Source organism: Papilio xuthus, unplaced genomic scaffold (assembly GCF_000836235.2).
Source record: "Papilio xuthus unplaced genomic scaffold, Pxut_1.1 DF826945.1, whole genome shotgun sequence".
In the NCBI taxonomy this organism is placed as follows: Eukaryota; Metazoa; Arthropoda; class Insecta; order Lepidoptera; family Papilionidae; genus Papilio; species Papilio xuthus.
The window spans coordinates 5,673,846-5,701,808 of record NW_013531704.1 but is presented as its reverse complement, the minus strand read 5'-3'; the positions used below and the strand labels follow the sequence as shown (position 1 = coordinate 5,701,808).

Below are 27,963 nucleotides of genomic sequence, written 5' to 3'. Positions count from 1 at the left end.
AACCTGTAGGTAAACAGAAAAACGTGCAAATAATACGAAATAAACTTTTATATTCACCTATTATTCTTTTTTTCATTTCAAGAAAGTCTATTTTCCTTTAAAAATTTCAACACAATGTTCTGGCTTATTTAAGCTTTATAGTAAGTTTTAAAAATATGTTTTAAATTATACTTTTTATGTTTTTAATCTGTGCAAAATTCTTTTTAAAATAAGAAGTTTAAATGAGTTTTATTTTTAGATATTTTGAAAATGGAACTTATACTTACATTATTTTTGTAGGTTTGGTTTTGACGTCATTACAAAACTTTATAATGCATAATTTAAACAACACTAACAACATTTTATAAGAAAATCAACATTATTTTAAATTATAATAACACTTTACAAATATCAACAAAAACGAAAAAAAAATTGGGCAATTATTGTTTTCTGTAACACTTTTGTGCAAGTATCGAATTAGCTATTTAGGATTTGAAAACGTTTTTAAATTGACAGTCACAAATACAAGTAGTGTTGCCATATTCAAGATATATTTTAGTTTTTTTTATTTTTTTATTTTTAGTTAATTAAAAAAAAATATAATAAATTATCAGTTACAGTTAACGACTTTTAAAAAATGCTAATTTTTAGATGTTTTCTTTACTAAAAAGAAACAATTATTGTTATTGATATTTATGATGATGATACAAAAGGTATGAGAATTTGCTTAAATGGAGAAATTATAAGATTTTTTTAAGTACTAACATATCAACAGTGAAGTTTCGTAGTGTTGCCTTTTATAGAAAAATTGCCGTGTTCCTTAAGCGAGTTGCGAAAACGACGGCATAATAGTAAAAAAAAGCGATTAGTCGTGTACCACTAGCTGAATTTTTTTCGTACAGTCACATTAGAAAATTGCGTTCTATTGGTTATTGTTCAGCATCTAAGTCATAATGCTTACGAAAGGAACAAACGGCTGTTGGATTTAATGTGGTTTAGTTCAAGTTTCGCCCGATTGTACATTGCTAGGGTGAGTAATTACTTATTTATATTTTATCTCAGTGTAACTTTTTTGTCTACCCGTCTGTAACTTTATGAAATAAATTTACGATTTAGTACTGAATATTAATTAAGGGTCCCCAATATTTCACAAATGTCGAAGTTAACGATTTGTTTGGAGTTTTTCTGAAGAATGATAAATATAATATGTGTATTTATCTTTATTTATCTGTCCCTAAACCAACAAAATTTTAACCAAAACTTATATATATGTTATCTTACTGTGTATTAAATATCGGATTCTATATTTATTTAATATTTATTGTACGTTTAAATATTTATACAAGTGAGTTAACTTTGTAAATAAACACAGACTTATTTATTATTGGAGTTGTATCAACTAAGTACTTATGTAAGAAAAAAGTAAACACTTGCTAAATAAGTATATAACACTAATTTTATATAAAATAAAGCTTATTACTCGCTTTACGTATAGCCAATTAACCGATTCGTTTTCATCAAACGCTTAACACATTCGATGCGCTGACCGTACCTAATACGTCGAAAGTCTAGCGCCACATGTTCATGTCAACGCTACCTACTGCGTCACAGTCGGGTACACTAATTAAGACTGAAGTCGATCATTTCCGTCCCTAATACTACGTGTCTGATATATTAAAGATTGATCAATTACTATAATTCTGTTTATCCCAAGTTCTATATTGGAGTTAACAGAAATAGAAATTACTATCAGCTTTCATCATCATCGGCTGACTATACTGTTCCTGTACCCACTGAGGGTCTCGGAGCCTACCCTAAGTTAAGGGTGATTAGGCCATAGTCAACCACGCTGGCCAAGTGCAGGTTGGTTGACTTCACACGTATCTTTGAATTTCTTCTCAGATATGTGCAGGATGCATCACGATGTTTTCCTTCACCGTAAGAGCGTCGGATAAATGTACACTTGTAAATCAGAAATCGAAAAAACACATTGGTACATAGCGGGATTCGTACCCAGGACGTGTACATTGCAAGTCAAGTGCTTGACCCCTGAGCCACCGGCGCTCTATCAGCTTTATTGATGTAAAATCTTTTGCCATTAATTACAAAGGGTGTTTATTTTTTGGGTGAAATGGTGTGTTTGGAAACATGTGTTATCCTTAGGGGTATTTATTGGTAACCGCTTGGACTAATTCTGAGAAAGACGATGTTTGTGACAGATGTGATTTGTAAACAGTATTATTACAAATCATATTACCTTTATGTCAAACATGTCTTTGTGCTTTGTGGTCAATGTTGTTGTTGACGGCAATTAATTATGCTGTAGACTAGCGGTCGCCTGCGACTACGTAAGCGCAGAATTAAAGAAAAGTAGCTATAATATGCCGGAGTTAATCAGCTACCTTCCCGTCAAAGTCCAGTCAAAATCTGTCCAGCCGTTACGGAGTTTACCCGGAATAAACGCGGCCTTGAGAAGAGAGACGGTGATACAAACATTTTATTTCGTCATTAGCTACGCAATTTCACCACGTGTACGAAAAATGATATATTTTTTAATATATATTGATATATACTCATATTGTAAACGTAGATTAGTGTCTTGATATTGACCAGAGTTGTATGAAACAGTAGGGGTTGGCGTACACGGACACGACGACGTGGACGACAACATTGGTATCACTTGAAAGTGCCACTACCAACTGTTTAAAGCTGTCCGTGTACATCGGCTCCTACTATTACAAAATATTTATAACACCTTATTAGAAAAGTTATGTTCTATGCGACATGAAACCTTAAACCTATTAATCTTAGAATAACTTGACTATAGGATTAATAGTTTGACATAAAATCGGTTTTATGAAGTAATGGAGCAATATTGTATATAATCCTGTTTAATAAGATAATATAAGAACCCTCACCTTCCCCATTATAGGCCTATATTGATTTAATCAGTTTATGGGTATACTAGCTGTCGGTCGCGACTCCGTTCGCGCGGTATTAAGAAAAAAACCATATTTAAGCCTATGTGTTCTTTCAGACTGTGTTTGTTATGCATCCCAGATTATATTGAGATCCATTCCGCTGTTCTGAAGATACTTTCAAACAAACATCCACCCATCGATTTATCCATTTAAACATTCGCATTTATAATTATTCTAAGATTTAACCTGTCATATTTATTAAATCAGGGTAGACAGGGAAAATCTTATAAATAAAATTCTAGTGTCACAAGCGGACGGAGTCGCGGGCAACAGCTAGTAATCTATCACAATTTTATCGCACTTGTTTATAAATAGGTATGCCGCTTAAAAATATATCTTTCAGCAAAACACTATCAAATATGAAAAACCTTACTGACTGAATCCTCACGTCTCCGTGTGATTTCTCGTTTATATTATACAATGATCAACAAAGCTTTGTTATATTACTTTATGTCGTTAGGTTAGTCTTTTTTTGTGCTCTGTACAATATAGTTGTGATATTATCGGGATTAGGTTTCTTCCATGACAAGTCTTCTAGCATACTACCCCGAAAGTCAACCAAAATTTAATAATAATATGATTTGGTTTACAGCGAATTATTTAACTGCTAGACGTATACTAAGAAACAGGATCAAATGCGAAGTAAACTCTACATTTCTTTTCTTAATTCACTAGTGTGTAACAGATCTAATAAATACTAGCAAGCTGCAACCCTTTTTCTTAAAAGGAAAGGATGGGAAGTGGAAGTGGACTTTCCGGATGAGAGGATGCATGGAAAGAGAAAATATTTTCTTTCTGTTCTCCTCCGTCGATTAAAGGTAGGCAACGCATATGCAATTGTGTATGTCCATGGGCAACGGTCACTTCGCTATTTCAGCGATTTCAAGTGGCCGCTCGCTGGTTTGCCACCTTATGATAATAAAAAACGTATAAAGCCAAGGATAGAGTAAATGAGACAAAACATTTTTTTTTTCGATAATCGATATTTATTTTATATCATAACTGACAATGATACATTATAACAACTAAGTAATCGAGTATCCAAATGCATCAGTATTTGTATACGAACTAGCCTAAATAGTAGAGAATGTTATGTATGTATGTAGAGTTGTATTAAACAGCGAGATTCGAAAAACTATTTTTAATTATAAATTGACATTAAATATAATAAAAATTCCCAGCCTAATTATTAAGTTATTAATTTAATAATGAATATGCCTTTCCCCTTTTTAAATATACGCTATAACATGAAGATTTTCTTTTAAACTTTGAGAAAAAAAACTTATAAACAATGAGATCTCTAAATAGACAGCTACTATCAAAAACACCTACCATCTTAGTCTTTTATCTCTTAATGGTAATAAAATCTTTTTGGTAAAAGATCCTTTTTGTTGTTGAAGATATTAAAAAAAACAGCCTAAAGACCTTTCCAAAGGTTGACTATAATCTATGGACAACTTTCGCAACATTAAAATTTCATTTAAAATCCTGTCATCGTAAATACACTATTTACAATAATTTTAAGGAGAAACTTTACGTTTTAGTCCAATCGGAAAATATTTAAAAATAAATAAAATATTTTTTTTTTGTATTTTTCAAATAATTCATAGTATATTTTTTTCTATTTATTCATATCACAGTATCGTAAATTTAACATATATAAAAATTATACAATAAATAAAGCGATCGTAGTAGTAACAGAGCATAAACATAATAGAATTAACTAGCCATGTTCGTTTGTTTAAACCACGTTTCTGAGTAACTCTTCCGAAGACAAGGCGCCATCCTGAAATGATATTTCATATTATTTAAACTGTCGAATACAAAAAAATCACACGTCATTCATAAGTAACATAACTTATAAATAAACTATACATAATATCCTTTTATTTCTAATATAATGTTTATTCTTCCAGGCATTAATAAGGCAGGATAAGATATTAAATTAAGCTTTATATGATTCACCGACCAAAGTCTTCTATTAAAACCTATTGTTATTTTCCCAAAGACAACTACAGGAATGGCGGTATGCTTTATACAGAGATTCTGGTCTCGGAAACCAACAGAAGATGATTGTTGGATTTTACTGCATATTCACTTTTTCCATTTAAATATGACGTGGTAGTTTTCAAAAGTAGAGAAAATAGGCATAAATTAAGTTATGGCATAATAGCTTTCGCTCACATCACTTCACTTAAGGAACGTGATCAAACGTGGTGGTTTATTCATTGAGAAAATATTGTCTAATTAATTTAAAAAAAAACATTATACCTTCTAGAAAAATAACAATAAAGTTAAATTAGAAATTATATGAAATATTGATTTTAAAATTGAAATTGACAATTTCACTATACTGTTAATAATGCAACATTAATAGCTATTATGAAATGCAGAGATGCAAAAGACGATTGATAATTACTAATATAGAAACATCAAATTAGCATGAAATTAGACGGCCTTTGATGGAGAATGTTGCATATTTATAACCTTAAGTAGATTTACAAAAGCATTAGTTTGGAATAATTTGTACAGACAATAAAACTGTTCTTAAAAACGACTTATACTAATTTCGTTTAATTATTTGTCTATCTTCAATAGCAAAACCTAGAGTAAAAAGGAATAAGTTAAATATATTTCATATTTCGTGTAAAAATACTACGAAGTGTTATGAGAATTGTTACCTGATTGAGGTCAACGAACTTTCGCACGACAGATCGAGCGAAATCCGGATTGTTGAGCATTTCATTCACGAACCAATCCACTGGGATGCTTTTAATATAAAAAGAAAAATTATGTAGATTATAAAACTTTTAATTGTTGTGCACTTTAATTAACTAATTGCATAATGTATTTAAAACTGGAAACGCTATAAGTAAATATGAGAACAAAGAGTAAATAAGTTAGAGGGAAAAAGACAGATATAATTTTTAATGACATGTAAATTGGAATCTATTCTACACAATCTTATAACTTATATTTATGAAAGTATTGTATAGATGTTTCATCAGTGAAAACCCAAATCAACCCAAGTCGTGAAACATTTTATTCTCATATAAATTTTTGTTTTGTAATATAATCTACAAAGATTAGGAACTTTGCTCTTTGGCTTATAAGTTTGTAAACTTTGAGACGCCATTTTCCTTCACGTTACTATATTTTTAAAAGTTGGACGGTAATAAGATATATTTGTTTGGCAAAATCTTTTTAAATTTTAAGACAATATTAGCTAAATTACGCATCGATCAATCAAATACGACAATATGCATTAAAGTCGAAGTCAATAAGCAAGATCTAAAAAAATAATGTTCATAAAGACGTAAAGTAAAATTTTAGGCATTCATATAACGAAGCTAACACATTAGTTTTAATATTGTAACATATTCTATTAGGTGTTATTATTAGTATTAGTTACACAATTAAAGTCTAAAAATCTGGATGACCGAGCTTCGCTCGGTATTTTTTTTTATTGTGTTTTTTGGAAATTATATTTAAGTAGGAATTACTAATAAAATGATGAAATATGAATAATATTTTTCGATCTTACCGATAGAAAAAGTTAAGTTTATGTTTAAGTTGATTATCGATAAAACAGGAATAAAATTACATTTTCTAAAAATGATTCCTAGCTAGATCGATTTATCGCCCCCGAAACTAAATTTTATGAAAATCGTTGGAGCCGATTCCAAGATTCCAATTATATTTGTAAAGAATTGAAGAATTATTTTACTAGAATTGCTCATTTAAAGATATAAGATTAACTAAAATTGTGTCTTGTGAACATTTCCTTATTGTAAAAAAACAATTGACACAATACCTTTCAATAACTTTGTCATCGTTCTCCTGGTTGTCCTTCTCCGGCATGTTCTCAAGAGACTCCCAGATATTCTCCAAACCAAAAACTGTAATTTATATAAATATAAGAACATATACAACAGTAATATTGTATTGGTCCCGAAATGAGTTATTGTCAGTACTCGAATATAGTTATATCATAATAAAGGCACATTCATAATAAGTAATAAGCAACATTTGGGTCACAATATTTCTTAAGACCTCATCGCACATCGAAAGCGCTTAACTAAATACAATCTTCTCCTTGATTGTTCTTTTGCGTAACAAAAGGACACCTCAGATGATCTCTGTTGTCCCATTCCTCCATAACAGTCCTAAATACGGAGTGAAAGAGATGCATTGTAACGTAACTTCCTAGAAGCGACAGTTTATCACCACTATAAGGGCTGGCAAACACGAACCGCTTAAAGCAGTCGGCGTACTGTCGACAACATTTCTATAGGGAACTGAAAGATTCAGAAGTCAACTGCTGATTTCAAGACGCCGACCACTTAAAGCTTGGAGTTTGTAGACCGTGTATGACAGCCCTTATACATGCTATATGTAGGATTTGTTTATGTATCATATTGTGTTTTGTTTGGTTACGTTTACCGATGTAGACGTTTCGTGTTAGGTTAGGCATGGTAACAGTCCCTAGGGTATTTTCGGTTGACATGTAATATATTAAATAAATACTGGTTACGTAAACAGTACGTATGTAGAGCTGAATACGTGAACAAACATATAATAACACATCGCCAATATGTGGGTGTTTATCCTTTATATTGGCTTCGAAATCATCTCCAATAATCGGTTTACCTCGACCGCGTCGTGTCTCATCTCGTTTGCCGTAGCCCCTTGCGATAAGTATGTTTGAATTGGGCTTAAAAGTACCCCTGGTTACTCTTATTTCCACCTCTGTTAGAATTCATTCTTTTTTTATAAATAACTTTGATAACACTTTATATTTAGGCTTTAAAATCTCAAGCAAGATTCATTTGCTTTGAATTAAAAGCAACTAAAGCGTTTGATATTTTATAATTACCTTCATCATTAATATCATCGTAACCGCTCCTTTTGCCAAAATCAGAGGCAACCATTAGCTTAGTCTTGGGTCTAAATATCTTGCGTGGTGCGTCAAAGTTATCTAGACAAATTTAAGTTTTTTAAGCAGTGTTAAATTGTTTTTGTATAAATATTTGAGGTTAATATATTGTTTATCATGGCAATGTACTTGTTCTGCTTTTTTTAAAATATAATTCTTAGAGATATTAAAACGCCTACAAGTAAATTGCCAAGAATATTTTTTATATTAAAGTGTTTTAAGATAACATATTCACCAGTCAAATTGGTGTTAAGATCCTAAGCATTATATACTTAGCTTCTTACACAAGTACAAAGTAACTAAGGTTTTCATGTACAAATGTGAAACATAAAATAAAACTATTATGTAAAAGTTCCAACACTTCGATTTAGCAATGGAATTTTCAATTCGATTTTGAAACATATGCATGCAGCGTAGTAGCTAAGCAACCAATAAATCTTCTTTGAAGCTGAAAACCGCCATCGAATTGCGATTTCACTTGAAGTAAATTCGATTTGAACACAAGCAACATATAAAAGGCCCGTCCAAGGGATTCCTGAGTCAATGTAGTTCCCAGTTGTAAGGGTACTGTTTGTCCATTCCACAGTTCCGTTGCAAATTGATGGCTCAATCAAAGCCGGAAACCGAATTACTTCTTTCTATACCTTCGTATTCCACTTCCGGTGTTCTTTTTCCGAAATCCCTTGCAATACCAACCGTGGGGCTTTTAAATGTTGGGGTTCCACGACTCGCGCGTTCTGATGATGATTGATGTTCAACGTCGCCTTTACAAATCATTTCAGTTTAGTACAACAATAAATATTATTAAAACGTTTCTTCATTAATTAATATTTACCATAACTAAAGAACTGAGAAAACTATCTTTACTAAATCCGTTACTTTAAATTACCACTTGTAATTTGATTGGCTACTCAATTATAGCTTTATTATGTAACTAGCTGTCGCCCGCGACTCCGTCCGCGTGGAACTGAACCAAACTTAATAAGGAGCCTATGTGTTCTTCCGGAATATGTTCAACATCAATGCCAAATTTCAGCGAAATCGATGCAGCCGTTTTGAAGATACTCTCTAACAAACATCCATCCATCCATTTGTTCAAACATTCGCATTTATAATTTAATATTAGTAAGACAAATATCAGTGAATCATTGTCGCAAAAGATAAGTTGGTTATTATTTAAAAAAAATCTTACGCTATTATAATTAAATAGCGAAATGTAAACATATGACAATCTGTTGTTCCCTTTAAAGTGAACACCACAAAGCTACTTTAAAGGAAATGTAAAGTTAAAATACGTCTAAAATTTATAATAAATTTTCCGTCCCATTAGTCAGCGTTAATGCAAGTTTTGCTTGACATACAAGATGGATGCCCGTGGCGAAGGTCCTATTTAAAAGTGACGTTACATTAGTGACTTTTATAATGATTTATAATACACTAGCTATCGCCCGCGACTCCATCCGCTCGGGAGAATATTAGTCTACATCCATGCTAAGTTTCAGAGACATCCATGCAGTCGTTCTTCTAACAAACATTCATCAAAACAATAGCATTTATGACTTTCTATGTTTATTTGTCATATTCTTAATATAGTTCATTTCCGAAAACTTCTCACGATGCGCGCGGTTTCTAGAACTACCTTATGTATCGAGTACTTAATCCAACTGTTTAGCAAGAGCTTCTTAAGATGTTGATCGAAGTACTAGTATGATAAAGTTCATATAAAAATCGTGACGTACACAAGATATGTGTAATATTTTCTACGTACACAGCTTGATCAATAAGGAGTATCTTATTTCAACGTCGGTTATTGCCGTCAGGTATAAGGGTAACAACTCCATGTTTCAATTATAGTTCGCTTTTGTTTTTCTCAACTGATACATATGTTACTTACATGAATTGTCTTGGTATAACGAGTATGTAATTGAACAGTTTCCCTCAGGCGAAACTGTATTTGAAAAGGTTTTTTTACTATCGCTGGCAACAGATAATATATTGCCGATTACATTCTTTTTTTTAATTTAATAAAATTAGCATTAGATTTGTGGAAATTTACTAATATTTTTCGTACCATGCCAACTGAGCTCTATGCTTCTGCTAGGCTATGGTTTACGATAGTCGAATGGCGGCATTCGAAGCCTAGACCATGTACACGGAAATCTGTACCCATAGGCTATTTACGCTTCAGTATTTTCCGAAACTCGAAATATATGTTTCAAATACAGAAATGTACGTGCATATATACAACCGTATTATGTATCTTTTCACTTTAAATCAATTCAGTGCCAATTTGCCCCTAAAACTTTGGCACGTAATAAGATTATTCTAACAAAATACCTCTGAAGCCGTAACAATAACAGGAAGATGCAGGGCGCCTCTAACTGAATTAACGTCTATTTAAATTAATATAAAATTGAACAGTAAACTTTCTGAAACTTCCCCACTGTATATATTTAAGTTTAAATCACGTCATTCGCAATATCATCAATCAGTTTTAAAAGATGAGAGAGAATGCTCTCTCATCTTTTTTACAACTTAACTGGATAAGGGGAACTTGGTCATAAAAACTGTCGATTTCCGATGTACCAATCAAGAAATATTCAATATTAGTATTTGTGTTACCTGTCTATCTCAATACAGTTGAAACTCTTTAAAATATACTAAACTATGTAACTAAACATGTTAATCTTAACCCAAGGACTCGTTTATCAACATAGTTTTGCTTTATTGTAGTAACTCTAATATTATCGGCGTAATTTGCAACGTAGTGCAATTTCGATGAATATTAATGTGGCTCAAATACTCCTTAATTCTGCTGTATTACAAAGGCATTGAAATATTATATGATCTTCCATTAAACAGATAATAAATAAAATAAACAGATGAGAAAGAAGAGTAATAATCTTGGAATAAAACCTACAACTAAGTGTAGGGCCACTTTCTTCAAGATACACATGTAGATTATGATCATAGTTTCCTTGCCTTATGCAATAGACATGTGTCTGCCTCATTATAAGGCAAACATATGAAGACAGTAGCAGACATGAGAAGACATGTTAATATGTAATTACTTTGTATAGCTTGTACTTACGTTCAGTCCTGGCGGAAGGTCGGTCACGCTTTCCGAAGCCCCTGGCTGTCATCATCTCGACGTTCTTAAAGCCGCGCGTGGGCCGCTGCTGTTTGCGCGTCATACGCGCCTCGGGCGCGCCGTCCGCGAGGCACAGGCACATCGCCGCCACCACGATCACCACTTGCATTGAGATGTTCATGGCTGTTTAGAAATAAACTTGTTGTACTTATATGGGAATTAAACTTTCATATTTTTTTACTAACGTAAAGTTTGTAACGCAAAGGATTCTTATAAAGACTGGCCTTTTGAGCTCCCGATATTTTTAGAATTCCGTCTATTACGAACTTTATTAATGTTTTTAAAGTTTGTTATAGACCTGTTTTTGGTTATTAGTTACTAATTAGTTACTAAATCTTTAAACCTAATTAGCTTGTTTTAAGATCAAAATAACAATTCCCTAAATTTACCTTTAAAATCAGGTTATCTCGTATAAACGCTTATAAATCTACTTACGGCCCGTCCTCATCAATTGCCGAAAATGTCTCAAACTACTAAACTTTCCTTTTAACGCTAAGAAAGCGTAATATAATGGACACACTCGAACATCCTTGTTTTATGGCCACTCCGTTGAAACTAATATACGGACGAACACACCCACGTTTATATACATCTTCGAGCTAACAAGACAGGCACGTGCTGTAACGTTTTATAGAGCAATACTGATCTTTTACCGCGCTGTTAGCACCTTAGGTTACGTTTATCGCCATTACGATATACTTATGTTATTTTTGTAAAACGTGCAACAGTTTAATCATTATCATCGTAAACATATCTCATAACTATATGTATACTAACTGTGGCCCGCGACTTCGTCCACGCGGAATTAATTAGTAGCCTATGTGTTCTTCCAGACTATGACCTACATCTATGTCATATTTCTGCGAGATTTATACAGCCTTTTTGGAGATAACTTCAAACAAACATCCATACATCCATCAACACACTCGCTTTTATTATATTAGTAAGATTAGAATTATAAAAATTGGGTTTCTACTACGCTAGGACTAAAAGTGTAGCTTTCAATTGTCTTTAAAAAAAAATAAACACACTGTTTTTGCTTCGACAGTAGAAACACGCGATAAGACATCTATGGTAGCTTTGAAAAGTGACTGAACTTAATGCTTCTTGGTATTTCTTTTGTAGTTTCAACGACTTAATACTAAAGGCTAATCGACGTAAGCGCGAAACCATATATCTTAATCTTTGAGCACATTCAATGGACAAAATGCACTTAAGTGTTTTGTTACTCGTAATCAAAAGCGGATTAAAAATTAAATTATAAAAACGTAATTCGAAATATAACAATTGTAATTTTCATTCAAAAATTATATTACGTTTCGAATTCCGACCTTTAAAATGGTCGCAACATTTTTTATTAAATTTACTTTGTGTTGTTCAAATTCTTTTATTCTCATATCCGAGTACAATGATAAACGTAATATTAATTTACTTTTAACAATCTGTCCGACTAAGATTGAAATTAAATACGAGTTTGAAGAAAAGAATTCCTTTGAAAAACAATTTCTTCCTTACTTTATATCGTATCTTAAGAGCGGATGAATTTAAAAACAAGTCAAGTATTGTTAAAACAATTTTGTGGGGCGTAGGATTTTATTTAATTTCTTGCTTAAGATTTATACGAATCCATATTTTAAAAAAAAGATTGTTGAAGAATGATGCTTGTGAGAAACCACTATTTGATAAATTACCATCTTCAAAGGGAAAGCTGAAAATGCAACCATGAAATTGATACTAATTGAATTTATATTGGCCATTTTTTAGTGTGGGTCATAATTTTTATAGTAACTAACAGCATTAGTTTCAATGACTTAATGATCAGTTTGATGTTAACAAATCTGTTGTAAAATATTGTTTATATACGTGATATATTTAGTTAACAATTGGTGTTACTACAGACTTTAAAAAACCAAAGATTATTTTTAGATTTTTATTGACAATGTAAGCGATTCTTTTACGCTCATACATAAATGCCCAAGACGTAATCCGAATAAGATCAGTAACGTTCTAAAAATAAGAGAATACCTTAGCATTGCAAATAAAAAAGTAAATCTTCAATATGTTAAGATCTTGCTAAATAAAGAATATTTTCTCTCAGATCCTAATTTTATGCATGAAACATAGACAAAACACCTTTTACATATCCTAGAACCTTCCTCAATTCATTAGGAATTACCTCTAAGTAAGTTCAGAAATTAGCGTACATCTTTTCGTTAAATAAATAATTCTTATCAAACCGTGTTAGTCTTATTTTGCATTTATCGCACGCGACTCCGTCCGACTATGTTCTATATGTATGCCAAATTTCATCGAGATCCTCTCCACCGATCCGTAAATACCTTTAAATAAACATCTATCCATCCATCTAATTATTCATATTTATAATATTAGTATGATAGTAAGATAATTGTCAAAGTAATTTAATATTTCTCCAAATATCTTATCTAGGACAGTAATAACTAGAGTGTAGATGACAGACATGACAATTCCACGTATTAATGAACAGTGACCAAAATAGATCGTCGAATGCTAATTGCAGAGGCGGAATAGTTTGAAGCAAAGGCAAATTATCTCTCATAAATTATATGCACCTAATTTTATAAAGCGGGATATTGTTGCGTAAAATATTTGGGCGGTAAATTCTTCTTTTCACTTTTTTTATTTGCAACATTATTATCAGCCAATTTGAATACAAACATAATGGTATGCAAACTCCTTGTGTACCAAAGAGGTCAAATAAGTACATAATTATTTCGAAAAAATAGGACCCTAAAAAGACAATTTAAAGCATTTTCAGTCTACTACTAGTCTATTAATATGGAAATCTGAATAATTTGTAAAGGAAAGTTTAATATAATAAGCAGAGTTCAGGTAACAAAGGTCGAAATGCTTTAAAGAGTTAAGTTTAGCTTTTCATATAGCGTTAGTGAAATTTAAAACTAGTTCATAAAGTGTCGCTGGAGCTGAGCTATTTTAATTTAGTCGTTCTCATTGACTTTGTTTATTGTTATCGAAGCTTTGACATAGAAATTAACTGAAATTTTCTTTATACTGAATTATTAAAATATATTGAAAAGAAAGTTAATCTTTCATAGCAATTGTTATATTTATAATTTACCATTTCACCGTCGGTTTCCACTGACACATGTACAAAAACATGTGTGTCGATATTATCAATTCACTTTTTTTATATCGTAAGGTGGCAAACGAACGAGCGGCCACCAGAAATCGCTAATATAGCGAAGTGAACGTTGCCCATAGACATACGCAATTGCATATGCGTTGCCTACATTTAATCGACGGAGGAGAGGATGCACAGAAAGAAAATATATTCCCTTTCCATGCATCCTCTCATCCGGAAAGTCCACTTCCGCTTCCCATCCTTTCCTTATAAGAAAAAGGTGGGAAGGGGAAGAGGACTAAATTAGGCCTCTGGGACGCACACTCATCAGACGAAACGCGAAATTGCTTCCACTTCATGCCTGTCTTCTGTGTGGTCGTGGTATTTCACCGGGCGAACCGGGCCAATTCGTGCGAAGATGTTAAAGGGGGCTCTACCACTGTTATTTATTCTTTGTATTGTTACTGCCTACCTTAACTTTACGTACACTGTTGCCGTATAATGAAAACAAACTGAATAGGAAGTTCACTCAACTATAGCGTGCGTCAAACTTGTGTGTGATGTATTGTACTCTCGTTTGAAACTTCTCGAAGGGCTTTTATGACGTAGACATTTTCTACTTCAATAGAGAACGGACATTTATGAAATTCAAACCCTTTTAGATGATATTTACTCACGTGCAGGTGTAAGACATTTTTAATTTTCTCCTTATAATTATCGGAAGGTAAATGTAAAGTCTAATTAAATTTCTTTTCTTACTTAAGTTTGATTTAGCACCATGACCTATAATTAAGCAAGAAATGGGTATAAAGGTCCTTCATAGCAAAACCTCTCCTATTCTTATAATTTAGTATTTGATAATCTTACTAATATTATAAATGTGAATGTTTGGATGGAAGGATGGATGGATGTTTGTTTGAAGGTATAATATATCTAGAACGGCTGAACAGACCTCGAGTGGTAAATATATAGAACGTAGTCTGGAAGAGCATATAAGCCACTAATCACGTTTTTTTTAATATTGCGCGGTCGGAGTCGCGTGCTACAGTTAGTTTATTACATAAAGTTGTTATAAATAATTTATCACGATTTTGATATGAATAATATAAAAAAATGATCACGTAAAATGCTACGGCAACTCAAAAGGGCAGAATATCAAACATAGGGTCAGCTTTAACTATAAAATTGTTATTACCTTACTTCACGGCGACATCTCGTTCAATTCTTTCGCATTACCGATCATCCCCTGACTTCGCGAAATTTAAACGACCTACCTTAATTCAATCATTTAACAAGCCGACCGAATATTATATTATTATAAGGGTTTTTGGGTTAACATATCAGGTTTTTAACTATTATTTTTTTCTTTTATCTAATCTTTGAATGAATGTCTAGGAATCAAATACAATATTATGTATTAGACATGGTAGAACATTGTTTCGTTTATTAAACGACGTTATTATTTTTTTTTATTTCAACCATTATTTTATTTATAACTGTGCCTATCAAATTGCAAATTTAATAGATACTTGTTTTTGCAATGGATATTACGAAATACTTCGCCGTCCCTTAATCCCAATACGAATGTGTTAAGTGAAAGTTATAATTAAAAAGGGCTTGAAACATCAACCACACCCATAAAAACTATATATCGTTGTGTATTCGCAAGGGAAAACTTTTTTACGTACGTAAAAGAGGAATTTGCAACATAATTCAATACTACCAAGGTCTTATAAAGTATTTCAATTAATAACGTAATACATACTCCGGTTAAGAAACCTCACAAAAGTTAATATAAAAATACTTATAATAAATGTCTGTAACCATTTAATTAAACCAGTGGTTCCCAAACTTATTTTATCTGCTGCACACTTTGAGAACAAAAATTTTTTAGCTCCCCCATATTTTCACGTATTCAAAAACCACTATAACTTCAAATTAAATTAATTAATTATTGTAACCTATATATGTATATTAACAGAGAATTCTAAACGAAACTTTTACTATAGCCCGCAACTTGAGACCTGCAGCGCCCACAAGGCAGCGTTATCGCCCACTTTGGGAAAGACTGACTTAAACGAATCGAATCAAAGAATTCGTAAAGTTGACACATTTTATATTATGTTATTATATGAGATTTTTGTCAGTATTTTACGGCCCAATAGCACTGCACAATAATACAAATGTCGATAACGCGTTACGAATATTTGCAAATTTTCGTACTAAACCCCTTGATCTTTTATTTACGAGTTACCGCAATTACTCGTGAAAACATTTTTCCACGAACACATAAAGTGAACTAAATAAACGCCCTTGCCGAATTTACAATGTCGTTTGTTTTAATTGATGAAATGAACAATGTGAAAACAAATGAATAGACAAAATCGATATGCAATGCAATACAATACAATTTATTGGCTGTACTAGCTGTCGCCCGCGACTTCGTCCGCGCGGGATTAAAAAAAAAAGAGTAGCCTATGTGTTCTTTCAGACTACGTTCTACATCTGTGCCAAATTTGATCAAGTTCCGTTGAGCCGTTCCAGAGATATCTTCAAACATCCATCCAAGCATTCACATTTTTAATACTAGTAAAAAGGAAGATTTAAATTACAGGTCATATAAGTACGATGTAGAGTACGTGAAAGGGACAAAGTAGTTTAATACACATATTTACGTTGGAGACGACAAAATAATAATTTTGTGATGTAAAACAGTACAAAGCAAGCTACTAAATGTTACCTTTTAGTAGGAAATGTGGACAATTAATGGTAATTACCACTGGTTTGCAGACTGCAGTTAGTGCTTTGGTCAGCAGAATTGAGCTTTGATTGGAACTTATATCAATGATGTTTCACCATTTGACTTCGAATGTAATTATAACTAGCTGTCTGTCACTCCGTCCGCGTGGATGTATAAAAATACTTAATATTAGTAAGTTAAATAAAAAGCAGCTCTTCAAGGAATAAATTCGAAAAAAAAATGATTAAATAGTATCCTATGTCCGTCTCCTGGCTCTAAGCTACCTCCTCGCCATTTTTCAGCCATATCGGTAAAGCCGTTTTTGAGTTATAAATAGTGTAGCTAACACGACTTTATTATATATATGTATATAAGATTTTACTGAGGTTTTGTATTTGTCAAAACTTTGACATGAGGGGATGAGGGGATGCATAGGAAGGAAAAACTCCGTCGATTCGAGCCAAGGCATCTACAATTGCGGATTTCTATGTCTCGGTCACTTCGCTGTTTCAGCGATTTCAGGTGGCCGCTCGGTCATTTGCCACCTTATAATTTATATAAAAAAATTCTTTTATAATAAAATGCATATCTATCTAATATGTTTTATTAATTAAATTATAATATTAAAATGCTAAGTTGATTGTTTCTTGTTAAATATTAAATAATTTCCATTATCAAAAATGACGCCATACTAAAAATTACTCAGTCTCTAAAGTATTCCTTTACAAAAGAATTCTTGAATGTTTTAAAGCTCTTTGCTTTCTTTAATTTTAATTTTGTATAAACAATTGGAATAAACTTTTGTACTGTAATAGACAACCTGTTGTTTATCTTTTGTAAAGTTACTAAATAGTAAGTTTCCTTTGATCAATCGGGTGGTTAATTGTTAATTTTCTCAGAATGTTCATTCTGTATTAACCGCTCATTTCATCAAATGTTTGAATTACTTTCACTATACTTAATAAAATTTAATCTAAAAAAATAGAGTTCTATTCTATATAGATTAAAAAAAATCTCGTTTCAAAAATCAAAGCTTCGATCACAAAAATTATTGGCATTAAAAAACTCATTTTAACAAAATTTTCAACAAAGCCTTTATCGAAAATAATTTTGAACTTTGAAAACGTTCGAATTTGAGAGATTTTGAAAGGAAATTTAGCTTTGTATGACAAGGCCAACCATTAAATTTGGATTCAAAACAAGTCTAAAAGATTAGACCTAATTAGACTAACTAGTAAACCATTTATCTAATTAATAACATTAAATAGTTCTAGATTTACAAAAAAATGCTACCAACATCCATCTTACTAATATTATAAATGCGAATGTTTGGATGGATGTTTGTTAGGTGATATCTTCAGAACTCAGAATCTCGGTGTAATTTGGCATAGATGTAGAACATAATCTAGAAGATAACATAGGCTACTAATTAAGTTTTTTTTAATACCGCACAGACTGAGTCGCGGACAGCTATGAATAAAAGATTTATTAAAATTTGGTACATTAAGTAAGTGGTTGTATGGACATGTTCCGTGCTAGTTTAGTTCATCATCATCAGCTCACTACACGTCCCCACCGATGGGCTCGGAGCCTACCCTATGTTAAGGGTGATTAGGCCATAGTCAACCACGCTGGCCAAGTGCGGGTTGGTTGACTTCACACAAATCTTTGAATTTCTTCTCAGACATGTGCAGGTTGCATTGTGATGTTTTCCTTCACCGTAAGAAAGTCGGATAAATGTACATATGTAAATCGAAAATAGAAAAACACATTGGTACATGGCGGGATTCGAACCCAGGATCTGCAGATTGCAAGTCAAGTGCTTGACCACTGAGCCACCGACGCTCCTTAGTTAGTTTAGTTACAAGAACTAATTTACTAATTACAACATCTCGAAGTACAAACTACTCAAATAACTAAATTCAATTAGCAAACAGGTCCTGTATTGCACTACGCAACGACAAAACAAACGAGAATCGTACTGTGTAATTACTCCATACCGTCCTTCCAATCTCCAACCGGAGTGTAACCGCAAAGATATTATCTTATAGACCTCTATTTGCAAATGCTAATTAAAATTCAACAATCAAAGCTTATTATTAAGAAACCACAGATTGGTTAATAGTTATTGTATTTGAAGATTTCCTATTGGTTATCAATTTGATTGCATTAATATTAAATATTGCCGTTTAAACATTAATTATCGACTATTCGATATTTAAATTAGCAAATAATCGAATACTTTACAATATTGATAAACTCCTTAACTAGAAAGGTAAATTAAAATATATTAAGTTAGATGAATAACAAGACCTATTAAAAATATGCTAAGTCACATCTTTCTAATGAAGTTACAGTAATTAATAATGTTTTAAAGTAAATGCTTTGTCATTCTGATCGTAATTGAAATCTCTTTTGTCCCTATTTGGATCAGAAGATGCTGGAGGTGCGAATTCTGACAGGCGCGTGACGTCATCATTATGAGCGGGTTAAGAGGTAACATGACGTAAAATGAAAATCCTCTAGTAATTAATGTCATTCTAAAAATGTACGTTAACGAGGTTAAAAAGGCCAGCGAACAATTAAAAACTAGCTTTGTTGTAAGACATTTTTTTAAACTAAATTTTGACATTTCTGTACTAACATTATTTACAAAATTTACAATTTTTATTTATGTATGTAACTATAAAATTCAAAAACTACTGAACTGATTTCAATAAATCTTTTACCATTAGAATGCTATATTATCCCTGAGAAACATAGGCTATTTTATTTTTAGTAACATCGCTTGGTATGTATGGAAATTCCACTAATAAAAAATTGCCCATCAAACCCATTGGAAGAAATACTGTCTCGCTAATTCGGTTTATATAAATTAAATTCAAAAATTAATGAAGAGAATTTTACACGGTCCATTCAAATCCAAGGCTTTCTTAAAGTTAGATTTGGTTACATGAATAATAATTAGTATAAATTAAATTAAACAAGACATCAAGATAAGATTATTTTAAAATATGCAACAATTTTATTTTCAAATTGTATGTTTGTGTTAAGAAAAAACAGAATGACTTAAACTAAATACTATAACTATTGTGACATATATATTGTCTTTTAATGTTTCTGACGCCGTAGGCTTATGGAGTTAGAATAAAGGATCCTTCGTCTGTCAGCTCTGTCATGAGTTAACAGTAAGCTAAGTACTTTATATTAGTGCCAGTTTCAAAGCTAACAACGCCCTGAGCGATATTTCTACAGCGCCCCAATTCTTACCATGCCTTTGGTTACCAGAGTAACGTGAGACCATGTAGTTCGCAAACCCGTGTCTTCAAATTAAATTAATTCTATGTTAAACTAGCGGTCGTGCTCGACTACTTCCACGCAGAATTAAAAAAAGTGTCCTATAATATACCCGTGAGCAGTAGTTAGCTTCCCTTTCAAGTCCCATCAAAATCTAGCCAGCTGTTCCAGTGATTATTCGAGATAAACGCGCCTTAACGGACATACAGACAGACAAATTTTTTAAAAAAAATTGTTATTTGTTATCAGCCAAGAAAATTCCATCATGTGTACTTCGATGCTACATACAGAGACTCTAATTTTATTAATATGTAGAGATTTATAAATACAACGTAAAATTTTCTCTTAAAATAATACGAGTATAAAACTAAGAAACATTAAGAAGCACATTAGAGGGATACATTAAACTCTTGTCTCCGACAAAGAGATCTCAAAACTTTCTTAAGTGACGCGGCGTTGATTAAAATTTAAACTAATTTGCTGGTTAACATAACTTTAGCTATAAACAAGAAAACTAAGTAGACCTTGTGACACAAGAAAACGGAACTATAAATGTATAATAATTACACTTTTATATAAAAGCTTTTTCTCATTTAAATTAGCTTTTAAAGCGTAGAGAAATAGTCTTTTAATTGAGAAGTTTCTCAGTTCATTCGAAAAAAATGAAATATTTTCTGTACGTAATCTTAGTATAGAGTTAGTCTTTTATGTTGGTTCAATTATTGTCAACGAATGTTATCTTTGTCCACAAATTTTATTTTTGTTTTAGTGCTAAAATTAATGTGGTCATTTTTGACAAGCAGTCATTGCCAAGACAAATAAAATTGTGTACATTCGCGCAAACAAAAGCGCATTTACGATTATGGAAATGCTTTTGCGTTAACCGGGAGCTTATCTTCTTTGGAACATACTTTTTTTTTTAATTTTCAACCAAATGTACATCCATTAGGAAAGTGATAACGAAACAACTCCATATGAAAATAAATAAAACAGAGGTGCTACTAAATTATATTGAAATTTAAAGTTATTTAGAGTTTTATATGGAATTTTTTTTAACAATATTTCCTAAAAAAATAACTGGCTTGTGCTAAAATCTTACTAATATTATAAACGCGAATGTTTAGATGAATGGATGGATGTTTGTTTAAAGGTATCTCTAGAACGGTTGAACAGAATCCGCTGAAATTTGGCATAGGTATAAAACATAGTCTGGAAGAACACATAGGCTACTAAATTTTTTTTAATTCCGCGGAGACGGAGTCGCGGGCGACGGATAGTGTCTGAATATATTTGAAATGAAAAATAAATAATGTCGGCCAAAGTCAATTATAAAATTTACTTGAAAAAATATGTTACAATCATTTTTAATTCTACACATTTATAACGAAGTCATCCTACATAGCGCGAAGGGTAAATAAATTTTCTCAATTTCCTCTATCGTAACGGAAATTCAATATTTTCCCGGCATTAAAAAGAGAATTCAAAGTACTCTTGCTTCCTAACAATAAGACTTTTTATCGTAGCAGTTATCAGCGAATGAATTGCTGGAAAAAATTTCACACATGCAAAGGTTTTTATATGGCTTTTGTATGTTTCGTAAGAAAAGGTTTTCGTTAATAATACTTGCTTACAATTGAAATGCTTTAAAAGTCTCTTTATAAACCTGAATCGATTGAGGTTTTCAGCAAAAATGACAAATTACGAATTGATCCCAAATTAAAATACTGCTAAATACATTTTTATATTAATTATTATTTCATGCAGATGTATGAATGCAGAAAAAGCGAGAGTGGTGTGACAGATCCATGGTCTCTGTCTACTATTTTGAGTTAAGGGCGTGGGTTATATTATTGTTAATTGTGATACAATCAATAACTTTTCTAACTGGACAATTGATCTTCGTACACTTAGACGTTTCTTATTTGATTTTAGTTTTCTTTGACTTTGTCATCAATTCCAAACATGTAGTATCCTGTGAGGAAACTGTATGAATACTATTATCTCTATTATTGTAAGGTAAAAAACACATACTTTGATTTTTCAAATATTGCTTCTGTAATGTCCAACTAGCCAATGTGACTATAGATTACGCTGTAGCAAAATTAAATGTTCGAACAAACAAGGCGAGCTTTCAGTTTGTTTTACCGTATTGCCGTCGGTTGCTATTTTAATCAATTTTATACCAACGTATGTAAATCAAGCTTATTAAAATCGTAATAATAGTCAAGATAATTTATATATTAATAAAACAATTGATAGGCTCCGAGCATCAGTGGGGATATTATTAGCTGATGATGATGATACTGCCTAACTTTTACTATAATTACTATAAGACTTTCATCATCATCAGCTCACTATACGTCCCCACCGAGAGGTACAAAGCCTGAAGGTTAAGGGTGACTATAAACACTGAAATAATATTATGAATTAAATACGCATAATGTTACCAATAGTTAACCAAACTAAAGCCAGCTACACAACGTTTTAACTTTACGGCCTTAACTGAACAGTCGGATTCAATGAAAATATTAGTCTGTAAGAAAAACTGGATGCATAGTAATTTTTGTATATTAGTAAATCAAAAAAGCGCATCAGAAAAATAAAATTGTTTTTAATTAATGTGAAAATATAAAGTACTTTGCACTTTATTTAATTTTTCAATTGAAACAATAAAAATTATTCTAAAATGATTTTTTTTTGTATAATAACTTTTTTACTTCAAGAATCAGACGAGTAATATTACTTTAAGTTAAAATTTCAAATCCCTACCTGTTGCTACAATAAGAAGATTTGTCAAAACCGAGATGTCTTATTATCTACTTTTGAACACGATTTGTCGCTTAATCGTTTCTTGTTGAGAAAATTTTAAACGCTTTTTTCTTTAGCAATATTTTATGTATAAATGGACTGTAAAGTATATAACAAAATAAAATGTTCTACTTCGGAATATATCTTTTTTACATAACGACAATCATTTGAAATGTTGAAATTACGTAACCGTTTATATGCTACATAATAAACATATTAATATCTATGTGTTTCCAAAGAGAATTAGAGTGATAACGATATGTTTTCTCCGTGTGTTTTAACAGTGAAAATTCTAGAACAAAATGTTCTCAGTAAAATTTATCTAATACTCTTACTGTAGTACGAAATATAGTATTTCAAAGGAATACTTTGGCTGACGATTCCTAACTCCTTATTGCATTATGTGAGTATTGTACCAAAAGCTTTATTGAATGTAATGTAAACAGAGGTGTCTTGATATGATTTAAGGAGTCTTGAAGATGGCTGATAATATGATTTTTGATATTTCGATTTCTATGCGTATTTGATAAAAAGAATGTGCTTTTTGAATTACTTATTGATGGATCGTAAAAATGCTAAAATATTTTTTTATATAAAAATTTTCTTTAGATTTATGAATGTTTCTTGCAAGAATCCAATGATATTTTAAGTCGGGATCTGCTTCTTTTATGGCTCTACATTATGATATGTTTATATAAATCTACAACGAAAATATTTATGTTTAGTTTGGCTTGTCGTTGTAAATGTCCAATAAAAATATGAAAATATTACGTATTTAAAATCACAAAGTATACTTACTCTTAAAAGTTTTATTATTTTTTATGATAAATTATCATCATAAAATATTTGATATTAAATTATAATGATGATAGGTAAATAACATGTTGTTTTTCAACTAATATATTAATAATTTTGACTTGAAAAAATACGATTTAAATAATATTAAAAAAACTTAAATGCAGTAATTTTTTTTCGATAACTTCAATTTACAAATAAAAACATCCTGTAACCGTATTTTTCTATTGTAATACCTGTACTAGACATATTGTTATCTCTATTTTTTCAAAGCGAGTGTAAGGGATGACTAAATGTTTTTTAAAGTGTGTTTGGGCAGTGTAAACTGATGGTAACATGGAAGCAATATCTAGATCATGTTGAGTCACATAGGTCAATAAGCACCCTAACGGTTCATCAGCCTTGCATACTCTTTACGTTTATTAAAAGTAACCTTTTTTACAACACAACGCTGATGCATACATTTCTTTTTATTTTTAAAGGTATTTTTAATTATTTCTTATCGTAAAGATAATTGTCGTAATCTAAACGTGTTTAATAATCGGTAAAAGAAATTAACCTTTGTAATTAGCAAAAGAAATTTTTGTATTAAAATTTATTTCCAAAAGGTTTTTTATTGTTTTTAGGATTCAATTCTGAATTAAAAATATACTTTTTAGTCCTTGTCTCAAATACATTTTTTTATTTTTAGTGAATATTGGATCGTGCTTTCATGCTTATAATTACAATTATTGTTATAATTTATCTTGTAAAATGCTTTTATAAATGAGTTTTTCTAGACAAATTTTATTTTCCTAAAATGAATTAATAATAAGAGAGGACTCTTTCTTATTTTTGTACATTTTTAAAAAAATTAAAAACTTTAGGAAAACTTTTTTCGTAATACTAAGCTTTGTAACTTATAATAAGTCAAGTATAACTTACCTTCTAAGTTATCGTAACTGGACGCCGGGACACTATCACAACTAGTAAAGCGTCACACACGTTGGGCTGATGGAACCGGAATGGCTTGGAACGTCCCCACTGGTGCGTTTTATACGCCTGAGGTGGACCCGCTCGCAAAGCGGTTGGTGCTACGCGCTACGCCGCCCCTACAGCGTAGGCGTGCGTAGGTTTCCGACTACACCGAACTAAGGAGTTTAAACATGAAAAAGAGTTTAATTGAAAATTTGTTAATAATTTAATTTGGAAATTTAATTGATTTTGAACAAACTTTTGTTGAGGTTACATTTTCAAAGGTAAAAATGCGAATATGTGTGTCCTTAATCGTGCTTTTATTAATATTTTTTAGAAAAAGAAAACTACTAAGTTACTTTTACGAAAAAGCACCCTATTTCTTTATAAAGGATCATTTGTTTTGTCAAAGAAAGTCAGGGATGACGATATATTTGTATACAAATTTTTTTGTCTCGGAAACCCACGATTAGTAAAGATTGCTCTTGATAAATCTTTATTTACTTACCACGCTAGTAAATAGAGTACTATATGAGGTCGTTACTTGCTGCAGTAGACTATTGCATTTAAACAATCTAATTCTACTTGTTTAACGAATGCGGTCATTAGGCGATAACTATTTTAATACTAATGACAATTTTGTCGCCATTTCAGACGTGTTTAAACTTTATTTAAACTACATAAGTAACTAGGAATTCATTATATGTAGTACTCGGAACCAATCTACATGGGTAAAGTTTTTTTTTTTAATAAGTTGGCAAACGAGCGACCGGCCACCTGAAATCGCTGAAATAGCGAAGTGACCGTTGCCCATAGACATGCGCAATTGCAGTTGCGTTGGCCTACCTTTAATTGACGGAGGAGAGGATGCACAGAAAGAAAATATCTTCTCTTTCCATGCATCCGGAAAGTCCACTTCCACTTCCCATCTTTTCCATCCAGGGAATGGATTTAAAGAAGAAAGCCTCAAAGTTTAATGTCATTTATTCAAATCTGATGTGTAACAATAATCAGGAATTGTGTAGTTTTATTGTTATTATTTGATTCTGAGTATAATTACAAAGAAAGTCTACTATTGGGTTAAAAATCAGTTGTAGGCTTTCTTTAGAACCCTTCTAAATAAATAGTATATACATAATATACATATAGCTTATCTTAGCTGTGTCACAATATTATATAGCGAGATGTCATCTCATATCTTAAGTTATCAAACGTAAATTCAATGTTATTTTACTCAATATATCAAATTTCGTGTTTCGTAGCACCGTAGCACCGTAGCACCTCAACACTAATCCCAAAGGTAGATATTGTTTACTGTTAGTTTACGTTCTTAAGAATACTCAGTAGAATATATATCAGTAATGTATCTGCACTATTTTCCTCTTACAATTACGTCACTAAACTATTCTAGAAATTTTGTCACCTGACAGCCATTCGTGCTTTGGGCAATATAGTTTACTTATTGCTCTTAGTTAATAGAACGCAAACGTTGTGTGTTGTTGTTCAGTACTTTTAGGAACCAAAAAACGATCATTCTTGTAAATGTTGGTAAAGTATTTTGTTCTTTTTTAGTCTGAAATTTAATTACGTAAACGTGACCTTGATATTTTGTTATTGTGAATTATCACCAAGAAAACATGCAAAAATTGGTATTATTTTCTCTAGTATATAATCTTCTCTTTTCGTTTCAAAGGATAAAAGAGCTAACAACATTTCATACATATCTCATTCGTAGAAGTTACGATTAACGTCATCAACGGACTTTGTATATTCAACGTTCTAATTATGTCTGACGATAAATTGCATTTGAATACATACACTTATTAAAACTTTACTCAGTATGTTCAAGTTTAAATTAGATAGCTTCCATAAGTGCCAGTGCGCACTTAGACTTGATAATTCTACTAAGTAGAAACGCACAAAATACTATCAAACACTATCTAAATGGAAGTTTATTAAGTCGGTAAAAAAGAGACAAATTTTTTAATGTACGATTGCATTTTAGATACTTAAAAATTAATAGTAACTATATTTTATTTATTATTATATTACTAGATGTCGCCCGCGACTTCGTCTACGCGCATTAAATATTAACCTAATTAGTAGCCTATGTGTTCTTCCATACTGTGTTCTACATCTTTGTCAATTTTCAGCGTGATCCGCTTAGCTGTTTTGGAGATACCTTTTAAAAAACATCCATCCATCTAAACATTAATATTCATAATATTCTTCTACAGATAGATCTACAGCCCTTTGTGGGCCTCGGTAATATTATACTAGTAATTTAATTTATCTTAAAAGAAAGACTAGACGTAAAATTTTTGCACATCTGAAAACAATTAGGTATCAAAATATTTATTTAAAATTAACGCGCAATTGCCCGCAAACTGTAAAATATAAGATAATTAAGTCGTCGGCCAAAATCTATAATTATGTTAACAACAATCCTTAGAGCTTTTAGATGAAGCTTATCCAAAGTAATTTGCGTGAGATAATAACGTAAACGATGTTTATGAATATAAAATTTAAGTATTAGATAAATTATATAATAATTTAAGAAGATCTTTAATTTTCGTACATTTAAAAGATAAAATTTATTAATTAAAATAAAAGTTTCAACGATTTTTTAAGATATGTAATTTATGCTTAATAAGTGAATGATTGTGTAAAAGTTATAGTTTAAAAATAAAATAAAACGCTTATCGTATCTAATGAAAAAGCTCCATACTTCATTTCCTTAATTTCTTTAAATTTCACTATATTTCTGCACCTATTTTAGTAACATATCTATATATATAAAAGAAAGTCATATTAGTTACACTATTTATCACTTAAGAACGGCTTTACCGATATGGCTGAAAATTGGTGAGGAGGTATGTAGTTTAGAGCCATTTATTCATTTGTTTTAATTAATTAAGTTTTTTATACATCCACGCGGACGGAGTCGCGGCCGACAGCTAGTTTATATAATTTATTAATTTTGACGTTGAGTATAGTTAACAATTGAACCATATCACTCAAAAAGATGAAAAATGTATTATACATGAAGGGGAAGACATTCTCGTTATATCTTCCTGTGATAGAATTTTCAACGAAGGATCCTAAGGTTAAGCAGAATTTACCTTCAATTGCGACGCTCACAGTATTTTTAAATTTAAGCGGAAGCATTGTAAAACATGAAATGTTAGGGGGAAATCCTTT

The 27,963-nt window shown here is 31.4% G+C and overlaps 1 protein-coding gene across 1 annotated transcript; it reads right to left on the bottom strand.

The window, feature by feature from the left end:
* Positions 1-4,654: 4,654 nt before the first annotated feature.
* On the bottom strand, positions 4,655-24,804 carry LOC106121127 (allatotropin). The gene is made up of 8 exons (XM_013316627.1): positions 24,733-24,804; positions 10,988-11,170; positions 8,541-8,660; positions 7,837-7,938; positions 7,611-7,709; positions 6,775-6,859; positions 5,642-5,729; positions 4,655-4,746 (listed from the first exon to the last, which is right to left on the bottom strand). Exons 2-8 carry the CDS (start codon positions 11,166-11,168, stop codon positions 4,702-4,704), a joined length of 720 nt encoding a protein of 239 aa, XP_013172081.1. The 5' UTR covers positions 11,169-11,170; positions 24,733-24,804; the 3' UTR covers positions 4,655-4,701.
* Positions 24,805-27,963: the final 3,159 nt, after the last annotated feature.

What these genes read in the sequence shown, in the direction of transcription:
- LOC106121127 (XM_013316627.1), bottom strand. Translation starts at nt 11,168, where the DNA reads ATGAACATCTCAATGCAAGTGGTGATCGTGGTGGCGGCGATGTGCCTG. An exon ending in ACCTTCCGCCAGGACTGAAC is followed by an intron (nt 8,661 to 10,987) that starts GTAAGTACAAGC and finishes TGATTTGTAAAG; the next exon opens with GCGACGTTGAACATCAATCA. An exon ending in TGAGACACGACGCGGTCGAG is followed by an intron (nt 6,860 to 7,610) that starts GTAAACCGATTA and finishes TATAAATTACAG; the next exon opens with TTTTTGGTTTGGAGAATATC.